General features: G+C 44.8%; 2 protein-coding genes across 2 annotated transcripts in view; one reads left to right on the top strand and one right to left on the bottom strand.

The window, feature by feature from the left end:
• The window catches only part of LOC148501737 (uncharacterized), an 85,992-nt gene extending 83,479 nt beyond the window's left edge, over positions 1-2,513 (bottom strand). The window contains exon 1 of the mRNA XM_088450037.1: positions 2,456-2,513. The gene's annotated coding sequence lies outside the window, so the exon portion shown is untranslated. The remainder of the gene's footprint in view (positions 1-2,455) is intronic.
• Positions 2,514-2,887: 374 nt separating this feature from the next.
• Positions 2,888-12,552, top strand: part of LOC148501738 (uncharacterized) — a 282,577-nt gene continuing 272,912 nt past the window's right edge. The window contains exons 1-7 of the mRNA XM_088450031.1: positions 2,888-3,008; positions 5,755-5,919; positions 6,070-6,258; positions 6,732-6,855; positions 6,973-7,070; positions 7,236-7,539; positions 10,455-11,882. Of these exons, the coding sequence (XP_088306157.1) occupies positions 5,842-5,919; positions 6,070-6,258; positions 6,732-6,855; positions 6,973-7,070; positions 7,236-7,539; positions 10,455-11,882 (2,221 nt within the window). The 5' untranslated portion in view covers positions 2,888-3,008; positions 5,755-5,841. The remainder of the gene's footprint in view (positions 3,009-5,754; positions 5,920-6,069; positions 6,259-6,731; positions 6,856-6,972; positions 7,071-7,235; positions 7,540-10,454; positions 11,883-12,552) is intronic.

Raw genomic sequence — 12,552 nt, forward strand, 5'->3', positions numbered from 1 at the left:
GTTCTTCAAGGTCCATTCTTCAACCAAGGCAATGTGGTACTTTGTGCGTGCTACAAGAGTAGTCTGACAGACACCACTATAAGTTACTATGGAATAGTACAAGGGGAAGCAGAGATTTGTTCATGGCCCTCACAGACACTGGCAAATTATAAATAGCCACATAAACATTAGGTCACTACAAACCTGTTTTGATAGTTTGAAAAAAGACAAACGTACAGTAGAATCCCTGAGTTCTGCCCAAGTTTGGCTGATAATGGCCACACTTACATACCAATGCACAATCCTGGACTCTCCCCTTTATAATAATAATTATACCACATATCAGTGCAGTGTTCTCCCCAGGCTGTTTACTGCGGGCGCATCGCCCGGCAGAAACAGCCTGCACCCTAGCACTTTTCCCCGCCAACCCCCGCTGTGGAACGCTGGCCTCTGAAGTGACCGGAGGCTAAAGAAGCCTCCGATCGCTTAAGAGGCCAGCGTTCCCAGTGATGCACTGTGTGGGTGACGTCATCCACGACGTGAGGAGCCTGCCCCGCGCGCCTGCTGGATCTACTTAGATCCCACTCAGCGCGAGGTAGCGGGAGCGGCCAGCAAGTAAAGGTAAGTGCTGGGCTGGGGCCAGGACCAGCCTGGGGACACTATTTAAGTCTCGGGGCACTGCATAAGTGACACTATTAAACCTGGGGGTACAGCATAAGGGGCCAGCCTGGGGACACTGCATAAGGGGCACTATTAAACCTGGGTGCACTGCATAAGGGGCCAGCCTGGGGGCACTGCATAAGGGACACTATTAAACCTGGGGGCACTGCATAAGGGACCAGTCTGGAAGCACTACATAGGGGCACTACTTCAGCCAGGGGGCAATGCATAAGGGCAAAGTTAAACTACAGGAAGCAATGCATAAAAGGTAAAAACTACAGGGGGCACTGTATAATGGGCACTTTTGACTGAGAGCCAGTGGGGGAACAGCCTGAGACCTGTCAGACTGGATTGGCAAGGGAGATACCCCTTTTTCCGGCGCGCGCATAATTGCTAAGGCACCCACCCGGCTACTTTTGGATGCCACCCGATTGGAAAAAATTTCTGGGGAGAACACTGCAATGTGCTGGGAGCTGTGTTATTCCCCCTCATATAATTCTGTACGGTTCTCTCCCCCTATATAATAAACATACCACATACCAGTGTGTGCTGGGAGCTGTGTTATTCCCCCTCATATATCCCTGTACAGTCCCCTCCCCCTATATAATAATAATACTGCATATCAGTGTGTGCTGGGAGCTGTGTTATTCCCCCTCATATATCACTGTACTGTCCCCTCTCCCCTATATAATAATACCACATATCAGTGTGTGCTGGGAGCTGTGTGATTCCCCCTCAAATATCACTGTACGGTCCCCTCTCCCCTATATAATACCACATATCAGTGTGTGCTGGGAGCTGTGTGACTCCCTCTCATATCATTGTACGGTCCCCTCCTCCCTATATAATAATTATACCACATATCAGTGTGTGATGGGAGCTGTGTTATTCCCCCTCATATATCACTGTACAGTCCCCTCCCCTCTATATAATAATAATACCACATATCAGTGTATGCTGGGAGCTGTGTTATTCCCCCTCATATATCACTGTACAGTCCCCTCTCCCCTATATAATAATAATAGCACATATCAGTGTGTGCCGGGAGCTGTTTTATTCCCCCTCATATATCACTGTACAGTCCCCTCTCCCCTATATAATAATAATACCACATATCAGTGTGTGCTGGGAGCTGTGTTATTCCCCTCATATATCACTGTACAGTCCCCTCTCCCCTATATAATAATAATACCACATATCAGTGTGTGATGGGAGCTGTGTTATTCCCCCTCATATATCACTGTACAGTCCCCTCCCCTCTATATAATAATAATACCACATATCAGTGTGTGCTGGGAGCTGTGTTATTCCCCCTCATATATCACTGTACAGTCCTCTCTCCCCTATATAATAATAATACCACATATCAGTGTATGCTGGGAGCTGTGTTATTCCCCCTCATATATCACTGTACAGTCCTCTCTCCCCTATATAATAATAATACCACATATCAGTGTATGCTGGGAGCTGTGTTATTCCCCCTCATATATCACTGTACAGTCCCCTCTCCCCTATATAATAATAATAGCACATATCAGTGTATGCTGGGAGCTGTGTTATTCCCCCTCATATATCACTGTACAGTCCCCTCTCCCCTATATAATAATACCACATATCAGTGTGTGCTGGGAGCTGTGTTATTCCCCTCATATATCACTGTACAGTCCCCTCTCCCCTATATAATAATAATACCATATATCAGTGTGTGCTGGGAGCTGTGTTATTCCCCCTCATATATCACTGTACAGTCCCCTCCCCCCTATATAATAATGATAATATCACAGATATCATATAAGAAGTCACATGACATAATCACCTGATGCTGCCAAATGGATAAAATGGCGGCTGAGGTATCTGGAATCTTTCGCTATGTAGCCCCGCCCTCTCTGCAACGTCACGTGTTAGGGTCTCACCCAGTTATGTATTTTCTGCAATATGATTGGCTCGTCGCTACGTCCGTCAACTCATTATCAGGGAGGCGGTGACGGCTGCAGCCATAGAGACGGCGGGTGGGCGGAGCTGCGTCATTACAGCCTTGCCGTACGATTGGCTGCCGCTTCCCCCCCCCCCCGTCGGAATCTGTGGCATCATGTGATCCCCTCTGTAATGACTCTGACCACACATGTCCCCAGTGCAGGAGGCTGGCGGCCATTTTCTTGTATACCAGGTCCGGCAGTTACTATGGGAGCGGCGGCCATTTTCTCCGGGTCTGAGCCCTGCCCCCTATTTATCATGTGATCTCCTCTGGGCAGCGCTGTAGACACAGAGTCACTCAGTCATTGTCTCATCCTCTGCTGCTGCTGCTGCCGGGGAGAGGGGGCACAATAGAAGCAGAGAGACACCGGGGAGACTGCTGCAGGGGAGGGCAGGTAGGATGGTGACAGTCCTGGTGCTAATCTGTAATAAGTGGTGATAACAGTCTTCCTCCCTGCAGGTATAATCACATAGAGGGGGCATGTGTGCACGCAGGGGGGGTTCTGAGCACCCAGAACCCCCCACCCTCTGCCCACCAGATTCTGTTGTTACTATAATGCATGTGGCGCAGACCCCTTTGGTACAGTAATTCGGGCCTATGGGGTAAATTTACTAAACTGAGAGTTTTTAGAAGTGAGGTTTAAAAGTGGTGTTGCCCATAGCAACCAAGCAGCTTGTAGCTATTATCTTCTGGAAGGAGCTAGTTAAATGTTAAGTAGAATCTGGTTGCTATGGGCAACATCACTTCTAAAACTCACTTCTAAAAACTCTCATTTTAGTAAATTTACCCCTAATGGTGGGTACACACTATACAGATATATCTGCAGATGATGGTTGTTCAAACACTGAACGGCCATCATCTGTGTCTGCCCGCGAGTGCCATTGTGTGTCTACGGGCGGTCTGCAGATATATCTGTCCATCAGCTGTGCAGCACAGCCAATGCGATATGTCGGTGAACGACGACATTCACCGACATCGTGGGTACACACTGGCCGATGGCCAGCAGATATCTTGGCCGATCAATTGATCGGCCAATGTTTCTGTCAGTGTGTACCCAGCTTCAGTGTTTTATATATAATGATGAGGGACAGCTGGATATAAGGTGATGTATGGGGCACTAGAACACACCCACTGATGAAGTCTTTGTGTATTATATATAATGATGAGTGACAGCTGGATATAAGGTGATGTATGGGGCACTTGAACACACCCACTGATGAAGTCTTTGTGTATTATATATAATGATGAGTGACAGCTGGATATAAGGTAATGTATGGGGCACTAGAACACACCCACTGATGAAGTCTTTGTGTATTATATATAATGATGAGTGACAGCTGGATATAAGGTAGTGTATGGGGCACTAGAACACACCCACTGATGAAGTTTTTGTGAATGAAATGCATCTGGGAGCGCCTGGGATGGTGATTCATGTGGTTACTCTGTGACGAACCTCACAGCGAGGTGTGGCACTCACGCGCTGACGGCTGTATCGGAACTCCCCGCCGGCTCTCTGTAACGCTTGATCTGCTGTCTCAGAGCATAACGGACACAGCGTCGGTGTTTGGAGATACAGATTCCTCAGTCTCACCAGGCTTGTGATGAGATGTTTTGTTTTACCTTAAATGTTCATGTCTATGGTACTTTCATCTATATAAATGTACAATTGTATTACATCGTGTGCTCCTGGTTTTTTACTAGAATATATATATATATACACACAGTTGATTTCCTGCAAAGGAAGCCATGTAAGGGCAAAAACATGATGCAATTCAATTCTTACTAGCACATATGAATATAGATTTAAATTTGCCAGGTGGGATTGCTAGAAGGTGATGCCGGGCTGCGCACAGATCTGCCATGTACAGTAGGGCTGACATTGGACCTCTGCGAGGGAAAACCTCACAGTGAATATGGGCTCCGGATCGGCTCATCGCATCCTTCGCGCTGAATTCCCCCAAGTGCGCAACCCTGAGTACGTTAGCCTGCAGGTCCAGGTGCCGGTATGGAGCACAATGTGCCTTAGCCATCTGCTCCAGGTGCGATAATGGAGCTTTAGGTATGTTAGCCAGCAGTTCTGCGTGCCGGAATAGGTATACGGGAACAGTATTCATCCCATCCAGCTGCCCCATTGGTGTCCCAGTATTTTAGCCATCCATTCTGGGTGCCGGAATGGGGCTCTAAGTACCCGAGTCCTTCATCCCAGCTGCTGGAATAGGTGTTGGAGCAGTAGTCCTATGTGTTTCAGTTGCCAGAACAGGTGTTAGGTTACTAATTCCATCTCTTCCAGCTCCCGGAATAGGCATCTCAGTACCATGGGTGTAACTAGAGGTTTGAGGCCCCAAAGCAACATTTTGAAGGAGTCCCTGCAAAACACTCAAACCCAGAGGGAGAGCGTGTGTATACAATGCATCCACAATAACAAATCATCCATTATTTTTACCCCAACACTGAGGGCAACATCTTCATATCTAGGGATGGGACTATTAACCCTCTCACCCAGAAAGGCTGAAGCCAACCATGGTTACCAAGTCATTAATAGAGGGGGGCACCTGGTAGTGTCGGTGTAACCCCTATACAACTATCAGGTCCGCTTCCTCAGGCAAATTGCATAAAGTATGTGTCTTGGAGATCCAGGACTTTTGGCCATGAGAGGACCATTGGTGTAACCTCCAGCATTGCCATATGGTGGTCACTGTGCAGCCCTATGAAGCTGGGTCAGAGGAAGATATGAGAAACACTGACCATGACTCTATGTCTCTGGGAATGAGGGGACTTAGTGGTCACTCAGTGTACTCTTTTATGTTTATATGGGCAACATGATAGCGTAATGGACAGTATTACTACTCAGCACTGAGGTTGTGAATTCAAATCCCGACCAAGACCCTGTCAGTGTGGATTTTGTATGTTCTTATTGTGTTTGCATTGGTGTCTTCCATGTGCATACTGGTAGGTTAGTTGGTTTATTTTAAAAGTAGCCCTAGTATGTTTGTGTCCTTGTGGTAGGAAATGTAGATTGTAAGCTTCACTGGGGCAGGGACAGATGTGACTAAATATTCCCTGTAAAGTGTTGTGTAATATGTGCTCACTACATAAATAACTAGTAAGAAATAACTTCTAATAATTATATTTATTCCTAGATTTCTGTTCACTGAGGAGTCAGATCCTTATTACTAGAAGTCACGTAAGGGTGAGATGCGTCCTGTATAAATCACTAATCACTGAGAATGGACACGGACAGGAGTCACATGACTGAGAGGATACTAAATCTCACCCTGGAGATCATCTACCTGCTGACTGGGGAGGTGAGAGGGTCTGGAATCATCACAGTGACATCACTTGTATCTATATTAATAATACAGGGACATGACTGAGGAGTTGAGCGGGTCTGGGAGTGTCACAGTGATATCTGGGAGTGTATGCAGTGATATTTGGTGTCTTTCCCCAATACACAGGGTTACACAGTAGTGAAGACATCCGGTGACTGTGAGACACCCAGCACCTGTCCCTGTGTGTCAGGAGGACTGAGCAGGACCCAGCGCCCCATTACGGTGAATCCACCTCACTCACTGATACATGAGAGACACAATGACCAGAAGATCATGGAACTTGCCAACAAGATCATTCAGCTGCTGACTGGAGAGGTGACTGCTGGGAATGGGACATTATACAGTAACACCAGGGGATGTGTCTGGGTGATGACTGGAGAGGTGACTGCTGGAAATGGGACATTATACAGTAACACCAGGGGATGTGTCTGGGTGATGACTGGAGAGGTGACTGCTGGGAAGGGGACATTATACAGTAACACCAGGGATGTGTCTGGGTGATGACTGGAGAGGTGACTGCTGGGAATGGGACATTATACAGTAACACCAGGGGATGTGTCTGGGTGATGACTGGAGAGGTGACTGCTGGGAATGGGACATTATACAGTAACACCAGGGATGTGTCTGGGTGATGACTGGAGAGGTGACTGCTGGGAATGGGACATTATACAGTAACACCGGGGGATGTGTCTGGGTGATGACTGGAGAGGTGACTGCTGGGAATGGGACATTATACAGTAACACCGGGGGATGTGTCTGGGTGATGACTGTATTATTGTGTGTGTCAGGTTCCTATAAGGTGTCAGGATGTCACTGTCTATGTCTCCATGCAGGAGGGGGAGTATATAGAGGAACACAGGGGTCTATACAAGGACGTGATGATGGAGAATCACCGGCCTCTCACATCACTGGGTAAGAGGAGATTGTAATTTATTGTACAGGGTAGAGCAGTTATGGGGGCCCCCTATATACACATCATCTGATAATCACATCTATACAATGTACTCAGTCACTGTGTGTCTCCTACAGATGGACCCAGTAACAGAAATACCCCAGAGAGATGTCCCCGTCCTCTTTATTTACAGGATTGTACAGAGGAGAATCACAGGACCCCACAGGAGCATCAGGTAGATGGGATTAAGGGTCTCCCCAATATACCAAAGTGACTTTTCATTATAATCTCTATAGAAAAGCTTTACATGTATTTTATACACTAATATCTTACTGTTTTATTTCCCTTATTGAAATCCAATATTATTAGAGTGTTATCTTATTGTCTTGTATGTTATTAGGGCGAAGACCTACGTTATTTTACAGTAGAACCTATGGATGGAGAAGAAGAGACGTATGTGACTGATATTAAGGCAGAATATATAGAGGGAGAAGAGGAGACGTATGTGACTGATATTAAGGCAGAAGATACAGAGGAAGAAGAGGAGACGTATGTGACTGATATTAAGGCAGAAGATATAGCGGGAAAAGAAGAGACGTATGTGACTGATGTGAAGGCAGAAGATATAGAGGGAAAAGAAGAGACATATGTGAGGGGTGATCAGCAGTGTAAGCAGGAGGATATCCCTACAGATATCAGCATAGGTGAGTAATAAACACTTGTTTTAGAAAAGAGACATTCTCCTTGCTCAGTTACTACAACAATCTCTTATCCTACACTCTCCTCTGTCACTACAAACTAATGAAATATATCTGCCCAGTGGGGGAGTCAGGAGCCATCAGCCCCTATTATACTCCTGGTCTCCTTCTCACATCATGTCACTGATTACTAGCCCAGAGATCTGACCAGTCTCCTCCCCACACTCTCTGGTGTATCTCATACATCAGGAGCCATCAGCCCTTATTATATTCCTGCTTTCCCCCTCACAACATGTCACTGTGTGTTACCAGCCCAGAGATCTGACCAGTATCCTCCCCACACTCTCTGGTGTATCTCATACATCAGGAGCCATCAGCCCTTATTATACTCCTGCTCTCCCCCTCACATCATGTCACTGTGTGTTACCATCCCTGAGATCTGACCAGTCTCCTCCCAACACTCTCTGGTGTATCTCATACATCAGGAGCCATCAGCCTCTATTATACTCCTGATCTCCCCTTCACATTATGTCACTGTGTGTTACCAGCCCAGAGATCTGACCAGTGTCCTCCCCACACTCTCTGGTGTATCTCATACATCAGGAGCCATCAGCCCCTATTATACTCCTGCTCTCCTCCTCAGATCTGACTAGTCTCCTCAGGAGCCATCAGGCATCTATTGATCTCCTGCTCTCCCCATCATACCATGTCACCTTAGAGATGGCATCTCTGATCAATTGTATGAGACCCTGTGTAACATTACCCATGATCCTCCATGCGCACTACCACATGTGGCATTACCCATAAACCTGTCTGTGCACTACCACATGTGGCATTACACATAATCCTGTCTGTGCACTTGCAGTATTAATATTTGTATATACTGTGCTCTGTAATGATTTCATTCTTTTTATTTTAATTGATGAAAGATGTATAACAGCCGGAATCACCTACATTTTTATTGGTGTGTGATTTGCTATATAGCTGACTTGTAAAGACACCTGTTGGGACTACGGGGGCACTTGGGACGGTAGAAGATGATGCTTGCCCCACCATGTCATAGAGCAGAAGAGGCGCAGATAAATTCCATCTACCTCACTGACCCGCATTTTGATGACTTGGAAACGGTACAGTTACAGTTTTCATCCTAGCACCATGCACCTGAAATAACCTGTGCAGTTCCTTTTTCCTCCCAGGGGTGTCACTGTCTTCTCTGGTGCTTCTAGCACACTCAGCTGATGCAACAAACTGCTGAGAATTAGACTAGAGTGTGATAGAAGCACCAGTGTAGAGAGCGACACCCCAGGCAGGAAAGAGGAACTGCATGGGCTGTGACAGGTGCAAGGTGCTAGGATGAACACTACAGTTTGAACAGTATTAATGTGTGAGGGGCTTCCTATATCTGTGGGTCAGGGGAACGTATACCTCATTCCGCATCGTTACCCCCCTGTAACAACATGCGGCCACTACACCGCAGTGACTGACACAGATGGATCCCGCCGCTGTCACAGTGCCATCATTCTAAGCAATATTTATTTCCTGCTTGGCAGTGTTAGTGACGGCTATTCTGTAATCACCACTCACTATTCACTTGTACCTGTTGGGGATATCCTCTCTAAGGCACTAAGGGCCTGAATTAGTACGGTGATCGCAGCTGCTTAATCGCACGCAATGCAGCTGCGAAAATATGGTTATGCCTGCCACTGCTCAGCCAGCATAGACGCCCACTGCTGCTTTCTCACATCAGTAATACCTCGCAGTCCTGCGTATACATCGGCACCATGGACGCCCATTGGCCCCTCATGCACAGTTACAGCAGGCCTGACCCATCGCAGATTTTGCAAGTACACAGTAAGTAATCAAAGCTGCGTATGCATTCCCAGTGGCCAATTTATGCATTCCCACGCAACGGCGTTCTAACAGACGGGCAGGCCTGCATTTCACCGACCATTCCCCCAGTCATCACCTCCGAACACTCACAGCCTGTCACTCAGGCGCAGTGCCTAACAATCGCTCGATCTGCAGCTGCAGTTGCAATCCTTACTGAATCAGGCCCGATGTCTGATCTACCTTGCTTTTCTAATAGGCCTTCCTGCAGTACTTACACGTCCTCTGTCCATAGACTGGGCTTTCCTGGGCCACTAAGACAAGTGGGAATGGACACAACATATAACTAATCAGACTCACTGGTTTTAAGTCATTCTCCTGTTACTGAAGCCAGTCTTCGGTTTCCAAGGCTGCTCTGGATCCCCTTAGGAGACGCTTCTCACCAGGGCCTTGTTAGGGACAAAACGCATTGGGAACTTCACCGTCCTTCCTCGTCACTCATTTCAGCAGAGCCTGACGCTTCTACCTACAGCTTTAGAACTGTTGTCTTTGGAAGCACCAGTTTATATAAGTATAGGGATATAATCTCTTGTACTCACGTGTGATACGGCGGAATCCAAATCTCAGGGACATGGTGGAGATCCAAAGCAAGGCCTACAGATAAGCCACAAAGATTATATTTCTGGTATGCACACTAATAGCGCTATTTGGATACAGGGATATTTTTTTATACCAAAATTTCACCCCACCCCTATTCTTTTGTCATTATTCACCAAAGAATATTATAGGATTGCAAAAGATGTTTCATTATTTTGAGTCCAAACTGAATCACGTAGATATGATCGGCTTATAGTATGTTATAGACTGATCCCTGGCGCCGTTTGTTTACTCAGTTCCTTAAGCTGGTCACACACTATCCAACTTTCCCTATAACTAACCTACTTTACAACTTGTTTTACCAACTATATGAAATTATTTTTTTCAAACATAAACTCAATTATAAAAAGAACTTATAGGGAAACATGTATTACCATATATTTATTTTATTCCCAGCAGATGGATTTAACAGCAGGAATGTCTCATTTTATTTCCAGATGGTGTAATAGAAAATAACATCACTCAGGATTCTCCAGAAGAAATCCCTATTACCCCAGTTATGTCATCTGATCCCTCTAATCAAGGGGAATGTTTTTCTGATTACTCTGGTATTGGTACATCTGCTACATCTCTTACAGTAGATGCAGTGTTTCATTGTTCTATAGATGCCAAATATGTTACACAGAACACACAGCTTATTACCCATCAGCCAGCTAAGGCAGGTGAGAGGCCATTTCCCTGTTCAGAGTGTGGGAAATGTTTTACATACAAATCAGCACTTGTTACACATAAGAGACGTCACACAGGTGAGAAACCATTTCCATGTTCTGAGTGTGGGAAATGCTTTACACACAAATCAACTCTTGTTACACACGAGAGAAGTCACACAGGTGAGAAACCATTTCCATGCTCTGAGTGTGGGAAATGTTTTATACAGAAATCAGATCTTGTAACACATAAAAGGATTCACACAGGTGAGAAACCATTTCCATGTTCCGAGTGTGGGAAATGTTTTGCACAGAAATCACATCTTGTTATACATCAGAGAAGTCACACAGGAGAGAGGCCATTTACATGCTCTGAGTGTGGGAAGAGTTTTATACAGAGATCGGCTCTTGTTACACATGAGAGAAGTCATACAGGTGAGAAGCCATTTTCATGTGCCGAATGTGGGAAATGTTTTACACAGAAATCAGATCTTGTTGCACATCAGAGAAGTCACACAGGTGAGAAACCATTTCCATGTTCTGAGTGTAGGAAATGTTTTTTACAAAAATCAGATCTTGTTAGACATCAGAGAAGTCACACAGGTGTGATGCCATTTACATGTTTTGAGTGTGGAAAATGTTTTATATACAAATCAGCTCTTGTTAGACATCAGAGAATTCACACAGGTGAGAGGCCATTTCCATGTTCTGAGTGTGGGAAATGTTTTACACAGAAATTATATCTTGTTAGACATGAGAAAAGTCACATAAGTGAGAAACCATTTCTATGTTCTGAGTGTGGGAAATGTTTTACACAGAAATCGGATCTTGTGGTGCATCAGAGAAGTCACACAGGTGAGAAACCATTTCCATGTTCTGAGTGTGGGAAATGTTTTACACACAAATCAACTCTTGTTACACATGAGAGAAGTCACGTAGGTGAGAAACCATTTCCATGTTCTGAGTGTGGGAAATGTTTTACAAAGAAATCACATCTCGTTAGACATCAGAGAAGTCACACAGGTGAGAAACCATTTCCATGTTCTGAGTGTGGGAAATGTTTTACACACAAATCAACTCTTGTTACACATGAGAAAAGTCACGCAGGTGAGAAGCCATTTCCATGTTCTGAGTGTGGTAAATGTTTTACAAAGAAATCATATCTTGTTAGACATCAGAGAAGTCACACAGGTGAGAATCCATTCCCATGCTCTGAGTGTGTGAAATGATAACAAGAATGGTTTTACTTAAACCATAATCTACAGTTGATAGTTTGTGAGTGGAAAGTATTTAATTTAAGGAACAAATCTCAGGAAGAGTAATATTTCTCCTGACACGGGATCCTTATTGAGCTCTCTGAGTTGAGGTTACCTTGTTTAAACTTTTCAAATTGTTTTTTTGTGTTTTTCGTTATTTTTGTTTTGATGTGGAAAGAAATATGGGTTCACAGGAATGAATAAAGAAATTCAGCTTGAACAGCTCATCTAGATGGCTTCACTATAGCCAAAGGCATACCAGAAATTGTACTCATACATCATGCAGAAATACATTTCAAAGAAGTCTACTAACCACTGCTACAACCAAACTACTTTTCTAATGTTTACGTGTATCAAGAGACTACCTGGCATAAAGCTATGATACGCTGTTAGATGTATGTTCTACTTACATGAGTAATCAATAAGGAACTTGGATTAAGCTAATTGCATGCATTTGTTATTGCTTCTTATTCATGAATAGCTTGTCTCCAAATCTTTTATATATGCTTATAACCTTCAGCCTATATAAAAATATCTTTTGCTTGTGAACTTGAGCCTACAGACATCATGACCATCTTTAGGGGTAGTATTTTCTAACTGAACTATCATATATATGTTATAACTGTAATATT

The sequence above is a fragment of the Taudactylus pleione genome, unplaced genomic scaffold (assembly GCF_031769625.1).
Source record: "Taudactylus pleione unplaced genomic scaffold, aTauple2 ptg000504l, whole genome shotgun sequence".
Lineage (NCBI taxonomy): Eukaryota > Metazoa > Chordata > Amphibia > Anura > Myobatrachidae > Taudactylus > Taudactylus pleione.